This window comes from Pogona vitticeps, chromosome 1 (genome assembly GCF_051106095.1).
Source record: "Pogona vitticeps strain Pit_001003342236 chromosome 1, PviZW2.1, whole genome shotgun sequence".
Taxonomy (NCBI): Eukaryota; Metazoa; Chordata; class Lepidosauria; order Squamata; family Agamidae; genus Pogona; species Pogona vitticeps.
Genome location: NC_135783.1, coordinates 113,886,322 through 113,902,100, shown reverse-complemented (window position 1 = coordinate 113,902,100; position 15,779 = coordinate 113,886,322). Strand labels below are relative to the sequence as shown.

Genomic DNA, 15,779 nt, shown 5'->3' with positions numbered 1-15,779 from the left:
TTTGTGATTTACCCTTCCTATGTGGGATATGAGGTTTTTATGTCTGTGTCATTTCTAAAATAATTTACTACTCTTTATGGTCAATGCAGATGGTTTACAGAAAATCAGGCTAAACTATAGCGAAGATTCAGCTGACAGCAGTAAACTAAATGAAGATGAGCTTATAGATTTTTCGGAAGATCAGGATAACCAGGTAAAAAGCCAATAGTATTTAAAAACAACAATAGGTGAAGTTCTGTTTTAACAGTGAAGTTTTTAAAAAACCCTGAAAGCTTAGTGAATATATAGGCTAAAGGTAAAGGTTCCCTTTGACAATTAAGTCGTGTCCAACTCAAGAAGCCAGCGCTCATCTCCGTTTTTTAAGCTGAAGACCCGGTGTTTGTCTGTAGACACTCTCTGTGGTCATGTGGCCGGCATGACTAGTTACTGAATGCCATTACATTCCTACCAAGGTGGTACCTATTCATCTATTCGCATTTGTATACTTTCAAACTACTAGGTTGGCAGGAGCTGGGACAAGCAACTGAAGCTTACTCTTGTTTGGATTCAAACTGCCAACCTTCCGATCTACAAGCCCAGTAGCTCAGCAGTTTAACCGCGCCATCCACTACAATTAAGCAAAAACCCTATTTGAAATAATTTATCTTACAACAATGTTTTGAAGAATTAAGTGTCTGTGTGTTTGTGCTGTAGTAGAATATAGAAGATGTACTGCAACTGTCATTGATTTGAAACTAGTAGAGTGGTGCCTCAACTTACAAACGTCCTGACATATGACCATTTTGAGTTACGAACCGCTCTGGCTGCAAAATTTTGCTTCAATTTGTGGCCGGAGCTTTGAATTACAACCAGAAAAAGGCAGGGAAAAAAGGCGGGGAATTCAGATTGTTAACCATTGGTGGCGAAGAAGCTGCTTCTTTGTAGCTCTTTCGCCCCAGCAGTTTGGCCTCGATGGCTTCAGACTGCCTGGTAAGGTAAGGTGCTGCTTTCTACTTTTTAAAAGCTGTTCTGGGTGGGTTTTGCAGTGTGGTTTTGGGCTGGGTGGTGTTTCTATGCTGTGATGGGTTTTGCAGGGTTTGCTTTTCGGGGGTTTCCCCCCATTTCCAAAGGGTATTGTGGGGTTAGTTTACTTTTTGGATCCCCTCCATTTCCAATGGGTCTTGCGGAGTTTGTTTACTTTTTGGGTTTTTTTTCCTCCCATTTCCAATGGGTCTTGAGGGGTTTGTTTGCTTTTTGGGTTTTTTTCCCCATTTCTGATTGGTCTTGCGGGGTTTGTTTGCTTTTTGGGGTTCCCCCCATTTCCCATGGGTCTTGCAGGGTTTGTTTGCTTTCTGCTTTGCTTTTTTTGCATTTCCAATAGGTCTTGCACAGTTTGTTTGCTTTCTGCTTTGCTTTTTTTTTTTTTTTGCATTTCCGATGGGTCTTGCACGGTTTGTTTGTTTTTCTTCCCCCTCCCCTTCAGACGGAATGGATTAATCACATGTTTTTTTGGGGGGGGGTTCATTTTTTTCTTTGGCTGGAACAGATTAATTGCATTTCATTGCATTCCATGGGAAATGGTGCTTCGACTTACGATCATTTCGAGTTATGACCGGAGTCCCAGAACCAATTAAGTTTGTAAGTCGAGGCACCACTGTAGTCTAGTTCAGTGGGATTGTGAGGATTTTGTTCTGTTTTCATGTCTATGTGGATTTGCACTGGAAGATGGAAGAAAACTTTTACTAGCATATTGCTTATAAATAATAATTGTGTAAGATTAGACAGTTCCCCCAGTGCTAGTAGCATTATTTTCTTTGCATGTTTTTGAAAATATAATCTCCAATATCCCCTCTAGATACCATTTTTGTAGTTGTTTTTCTGATTCCAACCACTAGAAGGCAAGCTTTATCCAGCATTGTGATTACTAAACCTGTGTACTTGTGCTTCTTAACATCCATGCTGAAAGACTACAGGTAGACAAGTAGATAGACTGGCTGTAAAGCTGGGTTATAAAGGTCCATTTTGAGGAGCTTTTTACTCGCCACTAAGGAAGTACTGCTTTTCTTCTTCCTCCTTCAAAGATGGTATTCCAGTGTTGACATTCGATGGGAGCCTGATTTGAATACCTATTGACAGGCTGCTCAAGTTAAAAGACTTCTGTAGAATAATAAAAATTCATGGAGTAGTTGGATCCTTCATTCAGAGGATTGCTTTCTTTCTTTTCATTAGCTGTACATGTAAGGCATGGTGAGAATGGTTGGTGGCCAGTAATTTCTTTCTGGAGAGACATAAGAGGCACTTAGAATGCATTTTGTGGCTGTCTTGGAATGAAAAAAAATTAGTTGAGAAGAATGTTCTGTCCTTAGTACATTTTGGAGCAGAATAGTATCATTTCCTCCGTGGTGTTTCATTCATTTTGAAATGGAACAATGGCCTCATTTTTGTGGTCAGTAACCTCTGAAGTGTAACCTCTGTTGTGGACAAGAATGAGGAGATAATATGGAGAGAGAGGATGGTTTCCTATAGGCAAAGGTGTCAAACATACGGAAAGCCACATTACATTCAGGTGAAGGAGGAGTGAAAATTGTTTGAAGAAACATCAATAATTTAAAATATGCTGATGACACCGATCTTACTGGCAGAAAGCAGCAATGACTTGCAGCAGCTTTTAGTGAAAGTGAAAGAAGAAAGTGCCAAAGCAGGATTGCGCTTGAACATTAAGAAGACAAAAATAATGACAGCAAAAGAACTTTGATGTTGACAATTAAGAAGTTAAAAGGGAGACTGCAGTCAAGAAATTAGGAGACTTGGAAGGCAGCAATGAAGGAATTAGAAAAGATAATTGAGTGTAAGAAGCTGTCACTGGAGACCAAGACCAAGTTTATCCACATGCTTGTATTCCCAGTCACCATGTATGGGTATGAAAGTTGGGCAGTAAAGAAAGCTGTCAGGAGGCAGGAAAAAAATTATTTGAAATATGCTGCTGGAGGAAGGCTTTGCAGATATGCTGGGCTGCTAGAAAGATGAAAAAGTGGGTTCTAGATCAAATCAAGCCTGAACTATAAAAAATGTTGAAACTGAATCTGTGATACTTTGGGCACATCATGAGAAGCCAAGATTCTCTGGAAAAGACAGTAATAATGGGAAAAGTTGAAAGCAGCCAGAAAAGAGAAAGTCCACATACAAGATGGATTGACTCCATCAAGGAAGCCAAAGGCTTGAGTTTACTTTACAAGAACATTTTGGAGATTGATCATTCACAGGGTCGACATAAAATGGAGACGACTGAATGGCACATAACACCGCCTCTGAAGTATCTGTCTTTCTATATTATCCTTAATGTAGTTTATGTGTTCTTAGCATCCTCAGAATATCTGCCTGTGTTACTTCTGGCCTTCATTATAGCTTGCTACACACTATTTCATTTATTCTTCCTTTTCAAAATTAGGATGCCACTAAGTGAAGTCCACTATGAAACTTATTCTTCAGTTGCACCCACATTTATAATCAATTCCTTTTATGTGTGCATAAAAGATGTATTGTTTTCTTTTGTCTTCAAAGTACTCAGAGCATAGCACAGTATATTGTCTAGGTGTATGCTACAGATTATGTGGCACTTCAGAGGTCCGAGGAACAATTGTGTAATGGTAGCAATTCTTTCAAATGTTCTGTGTGAAAATGCTTGAGGGAGTTTATAGATTACAGAAGGGAATCATGTCCCAGAGTGGTGGCTGGTAGTCTAGCACAGTGGTTCTTAACCTTTTTGAAAGAAACGCCCCCTTGAGCCATTGAGGAAGTTATCATCGCCCCCCCTCCCCGCGGTGATGATATCTTATTTATTTATTTATTTATCTATCTATCTATCTATCTATCTATCTATCTATCTATCTATCTATCTATCTATCTATCTATCTATCTATCTATCTATCTATCTATCTATCTATCTATCTATCTATCTATCTATCTATCTATCTATCTATCTATCTATCTATCTATCTATCTATCTATCTATCTATCTATCTATCTATTTATTTATTTATTTTAGACACTTAAATCCAATGACCCTGAAAACACAAATACCAAGAAAATGAAATGCCCCCCAAAAAGTAACATTTAATGATTTAGTAGCAAGTGAATTTTAAGACGCAAAAAGAAATATAAAAAGGGCATAAAAACAAATGCAGGAACTAAAAATTTCAAGACAAAAAGTCTGAAACTAAATTAAAATTGGAGGAAAATATATATTCATGCACACTGTAAAAAGGCTGCAGCCATCTTCACAGGTTTGGCTTGCTCCAGCGCCCCCCTACCGCCCCCTTCTGCTCCAGCGCCCCCACGCCGCCCCTTTTCGTTCTACCAACCCCCTGAAAAATGAAATCGCCCCCTGGGGGGCATTATCGCCCACGTTAAGAACCACTGGTCTAGCACACTTTGTCATGAGGCAGCAGTTTCAAGATCCTTTATTTATTTATTGGTCTGGCAAGGAAACATACCTGGTAGATATTGCATATATTTCCCAAGCTCAGTGAAGATGTTGAAGAAATAGCTAGCTAGAGAATTATTTTGGGCATTTTGCCCAAATCTACACTTGAAAGATAGTTGTTTAGAATTTTTTTTTATCACTTCGTTTTCTGTTCTTAACACAAGTTTGGAAAGTCTTGATCTCTAGTATGTTCTTTGATCAGTTATTTCTTATGCATTTATCCTCTCCATTCTGATAGCATCTTTCTTTTTTGTTTTTTGTTTTTGGGTAGGACAATAGCAGTGATGATGATGGTCTTGCAGATGATAATTGTAATTCAGAATTGGGACAGTGGCATCTGAAACCAACTATATGTAAACAGTAAGTTTATTGTATGATATTCTTGCCTTTCTGTGAATATCATAGCTGCATTGTAGAATCAAGTGTTTCATTAAAGAAGAGAATTATCAGTCCTGTCTAACTTCAGTGATCAAGTATATTTAAATATCTAACTAGGAGTGTGGAGTTTTTGCACAATTCTCTATATAATAACATTGATGAAAGATAAAGCCATATGGTTATAGTCAGACCTCTCAGCTGTGCTTGTTGAAGAAACCGCATGAGAAGTGCAAACTGGGGACCTGCAAGGGGAAAGGGAGAATCAGTGAAAATTGACACCCTATTCTCTTCTTCCAACAAGAGGCCTTTCTAGAGGGTACACTCATGTGGGGTACGCCTTTCCTGTTTTCTGACAGCCTAGATTGGTTTGCTATGATGCAGTATTCATTCTAAGCAAAAGTTTATTAGACAGTTTTAATAACAAAAATGTTACTAAATATAGATGAAATTTTCTTTGTCTTGACTCTAAATTTGCTCACTGAAGGTTGTTTTGTTTCACCTGCATTTCAAAAACAGCAAAAAATATATCTCCAACGTTTGTTATTTTAAAATCAAAAATTCAAATGAAAAAATACATTCCAAAGCTGCCTAGGCAGGAAGTTGCAATAATTGCACTGACTTGTTAAGGTTTGCAAATTGTGTATGAGCTGTGATACAAATTATTTATCTCCCTCTCACCATTCACCAGTTTTATGTTACATATATAAAACAAAATTATTGCTATGTACAGCAAGCATGCAACATATTAATGGCAAAGAAAACATGGAATAAAATATTTTTATTTTTATTTTTTGTTACCAGTCAATTGCAGTAGAAAGAAGCTGGCTAATTTTTGCTAGTTTTCAAATTATCACAGTCAGGAGTTACTGTAATCTTGGCTGTAGCTTGGCATGAATTGTATTACAAAGATCTCAGATCAATTATCTCTGTGTCCAGTTCAGATCTAAAGACTTAATGACCTATGTGTTCTTCAAATACCAATTTTGTTTTCGAAAAGGTACACAGTGGCTTCAGTGTATAAATCCAAGGTTCCTTATTTTGTTTACATATTTCTTTCTTTTACAAAAAAAAACTGAATATGAAATGCACAATTGAACAATGCCACAAAAATACATTGGGAACTTCTCTTTTTAAAAATAATATTTTGTTACTCAAATTTCAGTGTTCCTCCCTTTATATGCAAGTTCTCTAGACTTTAAAAAGTGTCATTTCCAAATACTGAATGCATAAAAACTGAGTAATTGAAAATATGTCTAAACATAATGGTAATATTTTTCTGTTACTGGAAGCTCTTGCTACTAGAACTGCCATGCAACATCTGTTCTTTTGGAATTGTTCTCAATAACTTTCCGCCCATTCACTTTACCTTATTTGTTATTTAGTTTTCTGCTAGTTTGCAGCTAGACTGAACTGTGAATCAGGAAGTCCAAATATGCAATGTCCCCCTTGCCATGAATGGAATAGGTAGTCTTAAGCAAGCCACTCTCTCACAATCTTTGATTCCATCTATCTTATCATGGCAGTTTGCAATATATACATTTTTCTAACATCATAGTATGGTTTCTCTAAATGATCACAGTTAGAGCATATGTATGCAGATCTCAAACTGCTGAGTAAGTAGGAAAAACTGGTTTATGTTGTCATAAACTGGAGGAAGAATGCTAAGCAAATATTTCTCTGAAGTGTTGTAATTCTGGATGCATCTATTTTTGTAATAAAAGTAGAATTTAAAGACATATACAAATACATGTCTTTAATACATGCATTTAGCCATGTATTAAATCTAACTGTGCTTAATTTTCAATTTGTGTGGAGTTTGCACTCAGATGAAAACAAAATTAATATAGGTTTTGAATAAAATGGTGTTCTTATATTTTTTTGAGCTACAGTATCTAGAAATCTGCTGGAATTGCCCCAGCTTGAATTTTCAGGGTTTTATCCCTCCTTCCCCCTGTGTTTGATACAGCTGGTGAGAAAAAAATCCTTACATTTCAAATACCCAGGAAATCCAAAGAACAGGATATGTAGCAAAGGGAAATGAAACATGTTCTACAGTGAAGCAGTTTCAGGGAACCTTTTCCCTGTCTATGTCATAGCTGTAATTTGTGCATATTATCTCTTGAACTCTGTGCAATGTATCTTGAACTGGCATATGTGATAATAATAGGAGAGAAAATGACTGTGTTTTCTTGTAGGCCTTGCATCCTGCTTATGGATTCCTTGAGAGGCCCATCCCGATCAAATGTCGTAAAAACGTTACGGGAGTGAGTAGCTAATTTCTAGTATAGACCCTCATGTTCAGTTTTCAAATGCTTTATCTATAAGAACATTATTCCAAGCCTCATTCTTCTGTGTTACAGATACTTGGAAGTGGAGTGGAGAGTAAAGAAAGGTAGTAAAAGACATTTCTCCAAAGATGTCATGAAAGGCTCAAACCCTAAAGTGCCACAGCAGAACAACTTCAGTGATTGTGGAGTTTATGTGTTACAGTATGTGGAGAGCTTTTTTGAGGTGAGCTTATTAATACTGTTAGTTACAGTTTTAAATATAATTGGCTTCAGCACATCAAATGAGGTAGCAAATGTACACATTTCTAGAGCCATTATCTCTGCTGTGCTCTATTCATGGAATTTGGCATTTAGTTGATTATTTATCAACAAGATTGGTTTTCTTCTTCTCCTGCCCCATAACAGAAATATTTCTTAGCAATTTACAATAAAAATACATAACACCTATTTAAATGCAAAATAAAACATTTCGGCTAGTGTCCTTTTCATCATGAGCAGAATGTAAGACTTTGCTGGTAGAGTTCTCATTGTCTTCAGTTTTCCCTATTGTGAAAGTAAAAGATCATCCCAATTGTTTTCGGGGTGGCTTATGCTTGTGCAAGGAGGTATTGGTTACTTCCCTGCACAAGCTCCATAGAAGCAACACTGCTTCAACAGAATACTGATCTCTTTGTTTGTCAGGTGTTTGTAAAATGTATAAATGTTTTGCGCAGAAGTACTATTATTGTAATGAGAAATCAGAATGTATTTTTTTCTCCAAAGCATAAATATAGAATTTATTTATTTTTATCTATTAAAGGAATTTAGACTGCATTTCTGGGCAAGATGATTCACAGATGTAAAAACATAAATAATCATCAACAACTTATGAGAAATCACATCTTGCACCATTTGTATTCGCTGAATTATCATTGACACCTTATATGCTCCATGACAGTCTAATTTAGATGTAATTAGTCCATGAACAATCAATGTAACATCCACTTTGTTGAAAACCATTTCTAGTTGTCATTGTCACCTACATCTCCACAGATACCACCATATTTAGTAAGATTCCTTTCTATTTGCTGACTCCTAACAGAGCACAGCAGAGGAATAAAACAGAGAAAGACCCCAGGGAGCGAGTGAACAGGGAAAGCGGACAGGAATTTGAAGGGGGAGAGGTAGTAAAGAAAAGTAATAAGGAAAGGGTCTACTGGAGGAAGAGACAAAAAGGGGGAGTCAAAGGCAGAGAGCATCCTTCAAGGCAGACAAGGGAAAGAGCACTCATAGACAAACAGAAGAAAGTAAAAAGGTTAACAGGAAGGAAGTGACACTTCAGTAGTGGTGACCTGCAAGGCATGTGCAGTGTTTGTCTTTGTGCCTGAGAACAACACAGTGTATACGTGCAGCGAGTGCAAACTGTTAGCACCATTAAAAGAATCAGAGCAGCAAGTGGTTGTGCTTAAGTTTATAAGAAAAAGAGTATGTAGACAGAACTGTTGAGCAGCAGCAGTCAAGGGAGACACTAGAGGTGGAAAAACAAGACCAAGGAAGACAACATAGTGGAGGAAGCACTATGGAAAAGAGTCACAGTTAAGAGCAAAAGAAGGAGAAGACACTCTTCATCAGTGGAACTTCAAAATCCTTTTTTTTTCCATGTGGGAACAAATGGCCCAGCTAAGAGGAGCTACAAAGAAATCACATCAGACTTTGAAGCTCTGGGAAGGAAACTCAAGGACTTTGGGGCCCAGATAGTTTTCTTGTCCTGCCTACCAGTACTCAGAAGAAGAATAGAAAGGGAAAGGAAGATATTCCAAGTGAATGACTGGCTATCAAGGTGGTGCTGACAGGAGAGCTTTGGAAATTTGTGATCACAGGCTACACTTCCTGGATGATGGACTGCTGGCAAGTGATGGGTTGCACCTCATAAGGATTGGGAAGAATGTGTTTGGCTGCAGCAAGAAGAATTTAATTAGGAAGTCTTTAAACTGAATTGGAAGGGGGAGAGAGAACAAGCTCAGAAGTTGGGATAGAGCCATAATTGTCAAGGAGCCACTCCTAACAAAGAGGCCTCAGCATAGATGTTGAAGTTCCCTAGGACAATGAGCCTGAGACCAGTTCAGCTATGGCGAGAAGGGAGACTGATGAGCAGTGGGGTGGGCTGTACATCAGCAGAATTCCAATTCTGTCCTAGGCATCCACTTTCAGGTATGCAAACTCACACCCAGAAGACTAGGTTAGGGCACCATGTACGTTTGGGGAATATAATCATGATAGGCCACTGCAGTTCCGCCCCCACTGCACCCCAGGTCTAACTTGTTGCTGCCCAGCAAACCCAGATGGGCAGAGCTGAGAGAAATTCAGTTCTGCATGAATTGGTTACTGCTTTTTTTAAAAGCTCCAAAATGCATATTTAAATAGACAATTTTAAAATGTATTGTAATAATTGTTTTGAGCTGCACTTGACCATGTAAGAAACAGATTACATAACTAGGTCCCAATCCACTCTGGTGGCAGTGAGTGATATGCAGATTGAGTTAGTTTTAGAGTTCAGAAATACCAAATTCTTCGAGCACTCCCTAGTTTTTAAAATCCTATATGTTAAAGTTTTAAAACTGTGAAATGCTCTGTTGGGGCTGCACACAGGAAGCTGGTTTGTTTACTTCCCATTTCAAATGAAGCCCTGCCCACCCCTGTGTATACGGAGTGAGTTTCCCATGCAGTGGGACAGAAATTAGAGGAAACGTTGATAGTGGTATAAAATTAAAATAAGAGAGAGAAGCACTCTTAATTGCACTGAGTCTCATTTTGCTTTGTATCTTGCCTGTGCATTTCAAGTGGGGGAGCCACATGGTTAGATCTGAGAAGGCATACATACATTTGCCTTCCATTATAACCCTCGTAGCCTATCACAAAGGAAGACATCTCTTGATGGTAAGTTGTCTTACGAGGAGCACCTTGATACTGTTCATAACGGGCAGAATAGTCTTGACTATAGATTAAAATGGTTATGCAACATAGATAATGGAAGAAACGAAACCTTTGTGGAAAAGTTAAGAAATGCTGGTATTGTAAGGAAAAGGTCTAATGTAATTCAGACTGTATGGAGACGAGGAAGACAATAGCATTTCCTGCTCTTTGTTTCTTCATATTTTAAGTACATTAGACAATATTATTATTTAAGCTTTCGATAAAGGTAGTTATTCTAAACTTCCTTCATTTATCCCCACTAGACTCCCATTGTAAGTTTTGAACTACCAATGAATTTAACTGACTGGTTTCCACGCTCAAGAATGAAAACAAAACGAGAAGAAATAAGAAACATAATCCTGCATCTACAAGAACAGCAGAACAAGGAAAAGAAGGGACAGAAGGACATTAATTTTACAGAAAAATCTTTTCAGGAAGGAACAGAACAATTTATCAGCAGCCTTTCAGATTGATTATTGTCTGTTGCATGTTATCTCTACATTTTTAACAAAAAAAACAACAACCCTGAAATGTTCCATGTTCTCTCTGCCCAAACTAAGGACTTGGAGTATTACCAGTTCAGACTTACTGTTGATCCTTATAAGTATGTTTCATTAATTGAACAGATTCCCCTCAATGTATTAACTGGACAAATATGTACATATGTTAATTAGGCCAACTTTTTTCAACATTTGTAATTAAGTTTTTCACTACTTAGGAAACCTTTGTTATGTATTTTTGTTAATAGAATTTAATAGCAACTTCTAGAGGCAAAGCAAATAAAGAAAATATTTATAGGATGATTTGGTTAACTTTTCCTGTTTAAAGTTGTCATCCAACATTTTTCCATTAAGAGTTCTATAATGCATGGGGGATTCTTATGTAGCAAGGTAATCAGATCCATACTTTTAAGTTACAGTTGCCATTACAAGATGTTCTGCTTCAGCTATGTAAAATGTAAAAATGTGTCTAAATGCATTGTGTTTCCAAGGTGAGTGGTTTGCATTTAAAATCCAAGTGCAGGCAATGTAATCTTGAGTAAGGAATGCTTCAGATAATGAAAGAGGGAACTTCACAAGTGCTTGGGATAATGCTGCTTTCTGATCACAAATCTTACTCAAGCAGTATTTAATACAATCTCAAATACAGTCAGTTTAAGTAATACTGTTGGATCCTTTTTTGTGGTTCCTGAATGTTGTTTAACTGTATTTTGACAATTCTTTCATTATAAAATTGTATTTTTGGTAATTGTGCTTGAAATAGCAAATTGCTCACATCACATTTTTCTGTGTCAGAATTCTGAATGTTGCATTCCTATGTGCTTTATCTATCTGATGAACATTTTTTAAATGTATGAGTACTATATTTTGTAATGCCCAGAAAACCAAAATATTGCTGGACTTCATTGCTTGCTTGCTTCTTAACTTTAGGTAGAGCTGTCTAATATTACTGCGTCAACTTGTTGGCATATTTCCACAGCGTAATTTGGATTTTAAGTTACATAAAACCAACAGCCTTATGATACCAGCTTCTCTGAAATTTCGAAAGAAAGCACCTACTTTCCTTTAAAAAATACTCAAAAAGTATTGTACTGAAAATAAGGGAATAGAAATTTTTGTGTCAAAAAAAAAAAGACCCTGTGTTCTTCTATGGTGAGGGATAATGGTGTTGAATGGAAGAAGGGGTTGTAGATGAAGAAGGGTGTTCATCCCATCATCAGCCCAGTTTTTCAGTCTGTTTACAGGAGAACACTCTACATGGAAACTGTTATACCATTTTGTGTCAGCTCTTGATTCTCACAGTGGTGTTACTTGCTCTGTAATCACATTTTGCAGAAGCAGCTAGCCCAGCCTTGTTTTGTCTAAATTAAGATTGCTTTGTCGAAAGATGTTCCAAAGATCACATGCCTGGACAGTAGGCAGTAGGCAGTATCATTTTGGTCCATCACACAAGCTGCTTAAATGCCATTGGCCGTAGTTTAAGAAGTTTAATGGGGCCTGCAGCTTTGGTGACTTCTTTTATCACACTCTTCTGCATAATTTGTGTTCATCAGATGATAAATTGCAGCACCATCATGACATTGCTGGTGTTGCAAAATACTAGTGAAATTGACCACTCTTAAGATTCAAATAGGTTCAACTCTTACACAATCAGTTAAAAAGTGGATAACTGAAATTAAATTATTCTGTATTTGTGCCTGAATTATTTGACAGTTATGAGGGGAAAAAATAGAAAAAGCTAGCTGGAGTGCACATAAGAGAGTCACAACAAATTTACACAGTTTGTTCTTTTTGAAACACCTCCCCCCCCATTCCTGAACACATTCTAGTAGAGGAGATCTGTCTGGAAAAATATATATCTTCCATTGCAAAATTACTTGTTGCAATTTTTTGGTTTAGCAAAATGAGATGTGGGGGGAGTTGCTTTTTTTTCTAAACAAGTTGTGTTGTCCTTTAGTTTCTGATTATTTAGTTTTAATCTTGAGAATGGCCTGGAGCTTGTGTTCCTTTCCCAAGATGTGAAGATTGCAATGTTTCCCTCTTAAAATTATGGTAGTCAATAAGCAATGGAGCAAGCTGATACACACGTTGATATAGATCTATTTTTTTAATAAAATGATGGAAAACAACTGTCAAGACATCGGAGTTTTTATAGTGTATGTTACTTAGCGTTATGCTGATTTGTTTCTAGTAACGTATGTTAAAACCATGAGCAATAGAGGTTAGCAAGCAAATAAAAACAATAGGGTGCAATCCTATTAAAAATACCACTAATGGGGAAAGAAGAGAAGGTGAAATCCCAAGTGTAAACAATACAATTGTATGTGTTGTCAGTTTATACTAACAGCTGAATGATACATTTGAGATACAAAAAGTTACCTAAAACAAACAAGAAATCGATATATATTGGGATAACCCACTTTAGACAGGCAAACATATTGAAATACTTCATAGTGACACATAGATTAAGCAGCCTGCACTGTTTCCTAATTCCCACATAAGCATCATTGTTCAAGTGTACTATCAAGTTGCTACTCTTTTGCAGTCCTGTTGACTTTACCAGTACTATATTACCATTGCAGAGTCACCAACTATAGTAGTAGCACAATTTATGCAATTAAAACATCCTTTTGAAAAACACTACATTGGCCAAACCATTAGGGCCTTAAAAAGATATAGAAACATTAAGCACCTTGAAGATTAGGTGCTCCAGTCACACTGTTGAAAGTTTTCTTTTTTGGCGATACTAATACAATCCTGATGCATACTTGGTCAGAGAATATGCACTGGCTGATGCCTTGTGCAAATTTACACTGGAACAAGCATGATGTCATCAGCCATAGCCATGTTGTATCCATTTCAGGGCAATAAAAAGCCCTCCTAGAGCCTGTCCCTCCCATCAGGTTTCGTGGATCCTTAGGAATCCGCTTCTTCCTGGGGCAGCTTTTATTGCCTCAAAATGGCCACAGCACAATTGCAGCAGATGTCATCCTTGTTGTGTGGTGAAGCTCTGCCAAAAGGCTTTAAGCCATTAAATATTTTCTGTGTGAGCTTATGCTCCTTGATTTGAAGGGAAATTTGAGAATCAAGCCCCTTTAGATGAAATCAGGATTATTATCACAATCAATTTATTGGATTGCATTATTTGTATATGTTTTTAAATGTATGTGTTTTTACATGCAATTTGTCAGGAGTATGTCCTTTAAGATGGCACTAGGTATGACCAACAGTCATTGAAAACAATATAAGGGAATTGTTCGGGCAAAACTATCAAGTAACTGAGTAATTAGATGCATCTCTTGTATTGGTTTTCATGCTGGATAGAATAACTGTTCAGAATTCTTATAAAAGTTTTAGGTTACTTAGCATGAAAAATGCATGACTATCTCGTAAACATTTGCTAGAGGCAGAAGCAGAGATGACATTTAATAGTCCATTGCAGCATTCTTTATTTTTCTTGCTGAGACAGCTGCCAGCTAACACAAGTACCAAATGTTAGGGGACTGCTTCAAAAGTAGGATACTGTTATTCCAGCATAACAGAACTTTTTCATTTAGAACAGGGGTCTCCATACTGCTGACCCTGAGGGCCACAGTGGATATTTCCAACATTTTTGAGGGCTGAAGGAACAGGAAAATGCCTGTGTGTATACATGTACGTGCAGCCACACACATGGACACCTGCATGCACCCCTGCATGCACGCACACACCCACACCTGGATGCATACATGCACATGGATGCCCACCCACCCACATGCCCCCCCACCGCGCTTGTGCACACAGGTTGTGGTTGGCAGGCTGCAGTTTGGAGACCCCGATTTAGAAGATGGTGCATCTTTTCCAAAAGCTGACTCACTACAGTATTTCTATTTAAATGCTTCTGATGTCTCTTTTTCAAATGAGTGACACTGAATGCAAGATGATGATGACAAGAACAACTGAGTGCAGAAGAAGGGAAGGAAATAATCTTGGTAGAGAAGAACTTGATATCCCAAGTGTCACCCATTTAGTTCTCTTTTTGTTTCAATAATTTAAGTCCATGTTTACTCAGCATTTGATTTTGCAAGACTCACATACCCTCTCCTTTCACTTCAAGATAATAGGCATTAGAGCTTGATATGTTCAGAAAAATAATCCAGACATTTCTTTGTTCTGTTACTTCATATGATGTCTTATATTCAAGATGTCTATCCGTTTGGATCTGGAAAACCCGCAATATCTTGACTTCCTCATTTTCTGACACCGTCTCTACCCGATGTCCCCATGGCTTTTTGGAGGCTGCCAAGTTATATTTTTTGCATAATGACCAGTGCACTAACTTTGCCACTCTATCATGTCTAATTTAGTAATCTGTTTGTGCAATTTTTGGACATTCACAGATGAGGTGTGACACAGTTTCATCTTTTTCTTGGCAGAGTCGACATATGCTGTTGGCAGTACTGTAATTCTCGTATCTCAGCTTTCATCACATTGGCTTGGAGTACTTGTTCTTGTGAAGCAAAAAGCAAACCTTCGGTTTCTTTCTTAAGGGTCCCAGTTTTAGCAATGCCCATGTTGAATTATGATAATACTTACCATCAATATTTTCTCAGGTGTTGGCCATGTAGTTGTTAATTTTTCCAGCTGTTTAATTTATTTTCAAACTGTCTTTATTGAGTATTCTTTTCTGTTTTCAAAATATTCTCTATTTTCACTGCCTTAAGTAATTTTCCTTTATTTATACTGATATAATAATTTAGGCTTCCTCCTCCTCTACTCTGTTGTTGTTGTTATAGGGGGACAAGACTCTTTATTTAGGCAGCACTGGCTGCCAAAAACCTCTGCAGGGAAATCATGAATTGTTTGATCCCATAAGTCAAAGCTAATTTTAATTCAATATTTCTTTATTTTTGCAAGTGACGATTTCAAAAAGAAAATTGCATCTATTCATTCTACAAATAATTAATTATAATATAAAGCTTATAAACAGCCTAACCCAAGCCCTGTCCAAGCTCTGGTGCAACTTTTATCTTCAAATATCAGACAGCAAGAACAAACAACCAGCAGTAGTCTTGCCTTCTCTGCTTCTAGGCTTTTCTGGAGGGCTTTAGTTGGATAAATCCACAGGTGTAAATAATAATAATTATGATGCAACAGAGGGTAGTGTTACTTGCCTAAAGTCACTAATGCGTACAAGGCAGGGTCAGGACCAGCCCATGT

General features: G+C 37.4%; 1 protein-coding gene across 8 annotated transcripts in view; it reads left to right on the top strand.

Moving 5' to 3' along the window:
* SENP6 (SUMO specific peptidase 6) overlaps positions 1 to 12,709 on the top strand; it is an 85,307-nt gene extending 72,598 nt beyond the window's left edge. For all 8 annotated transcript variants that reach the window (XM_078385654.1, XM_078385651.1, XM_020785882.3 and 5 more), the window contains 5 exons: positions 90 to 193; positions 4,734 to 4,822; positions 7,036 to 7,104; positions 7,201 to 7,351; positions 10,344 to 12,709. In XM_078385654.1, the coding sequence (XP_078241780.1) occupies positions 90 to 193; positions 4,734 to 4,822; positions 7,036 to 7,104; positions 7,201 to 7,351; positions 10,344 to 10,553 (623 nt within the window). In that variant the 3' untranslated portion in view covers positions 10,554 to 12,709. The remainder of the gene's footprint in view (positions 1 to 89; positions 194 to 4,733; positions 4,823 to 7,035; positions 7,105 to 7,200; positions 7,352 to 10,343) is intronic.
* The last annotated feature ends 3,070 nt before the right edge of the window (positions 12,710 to 15,779 follow it).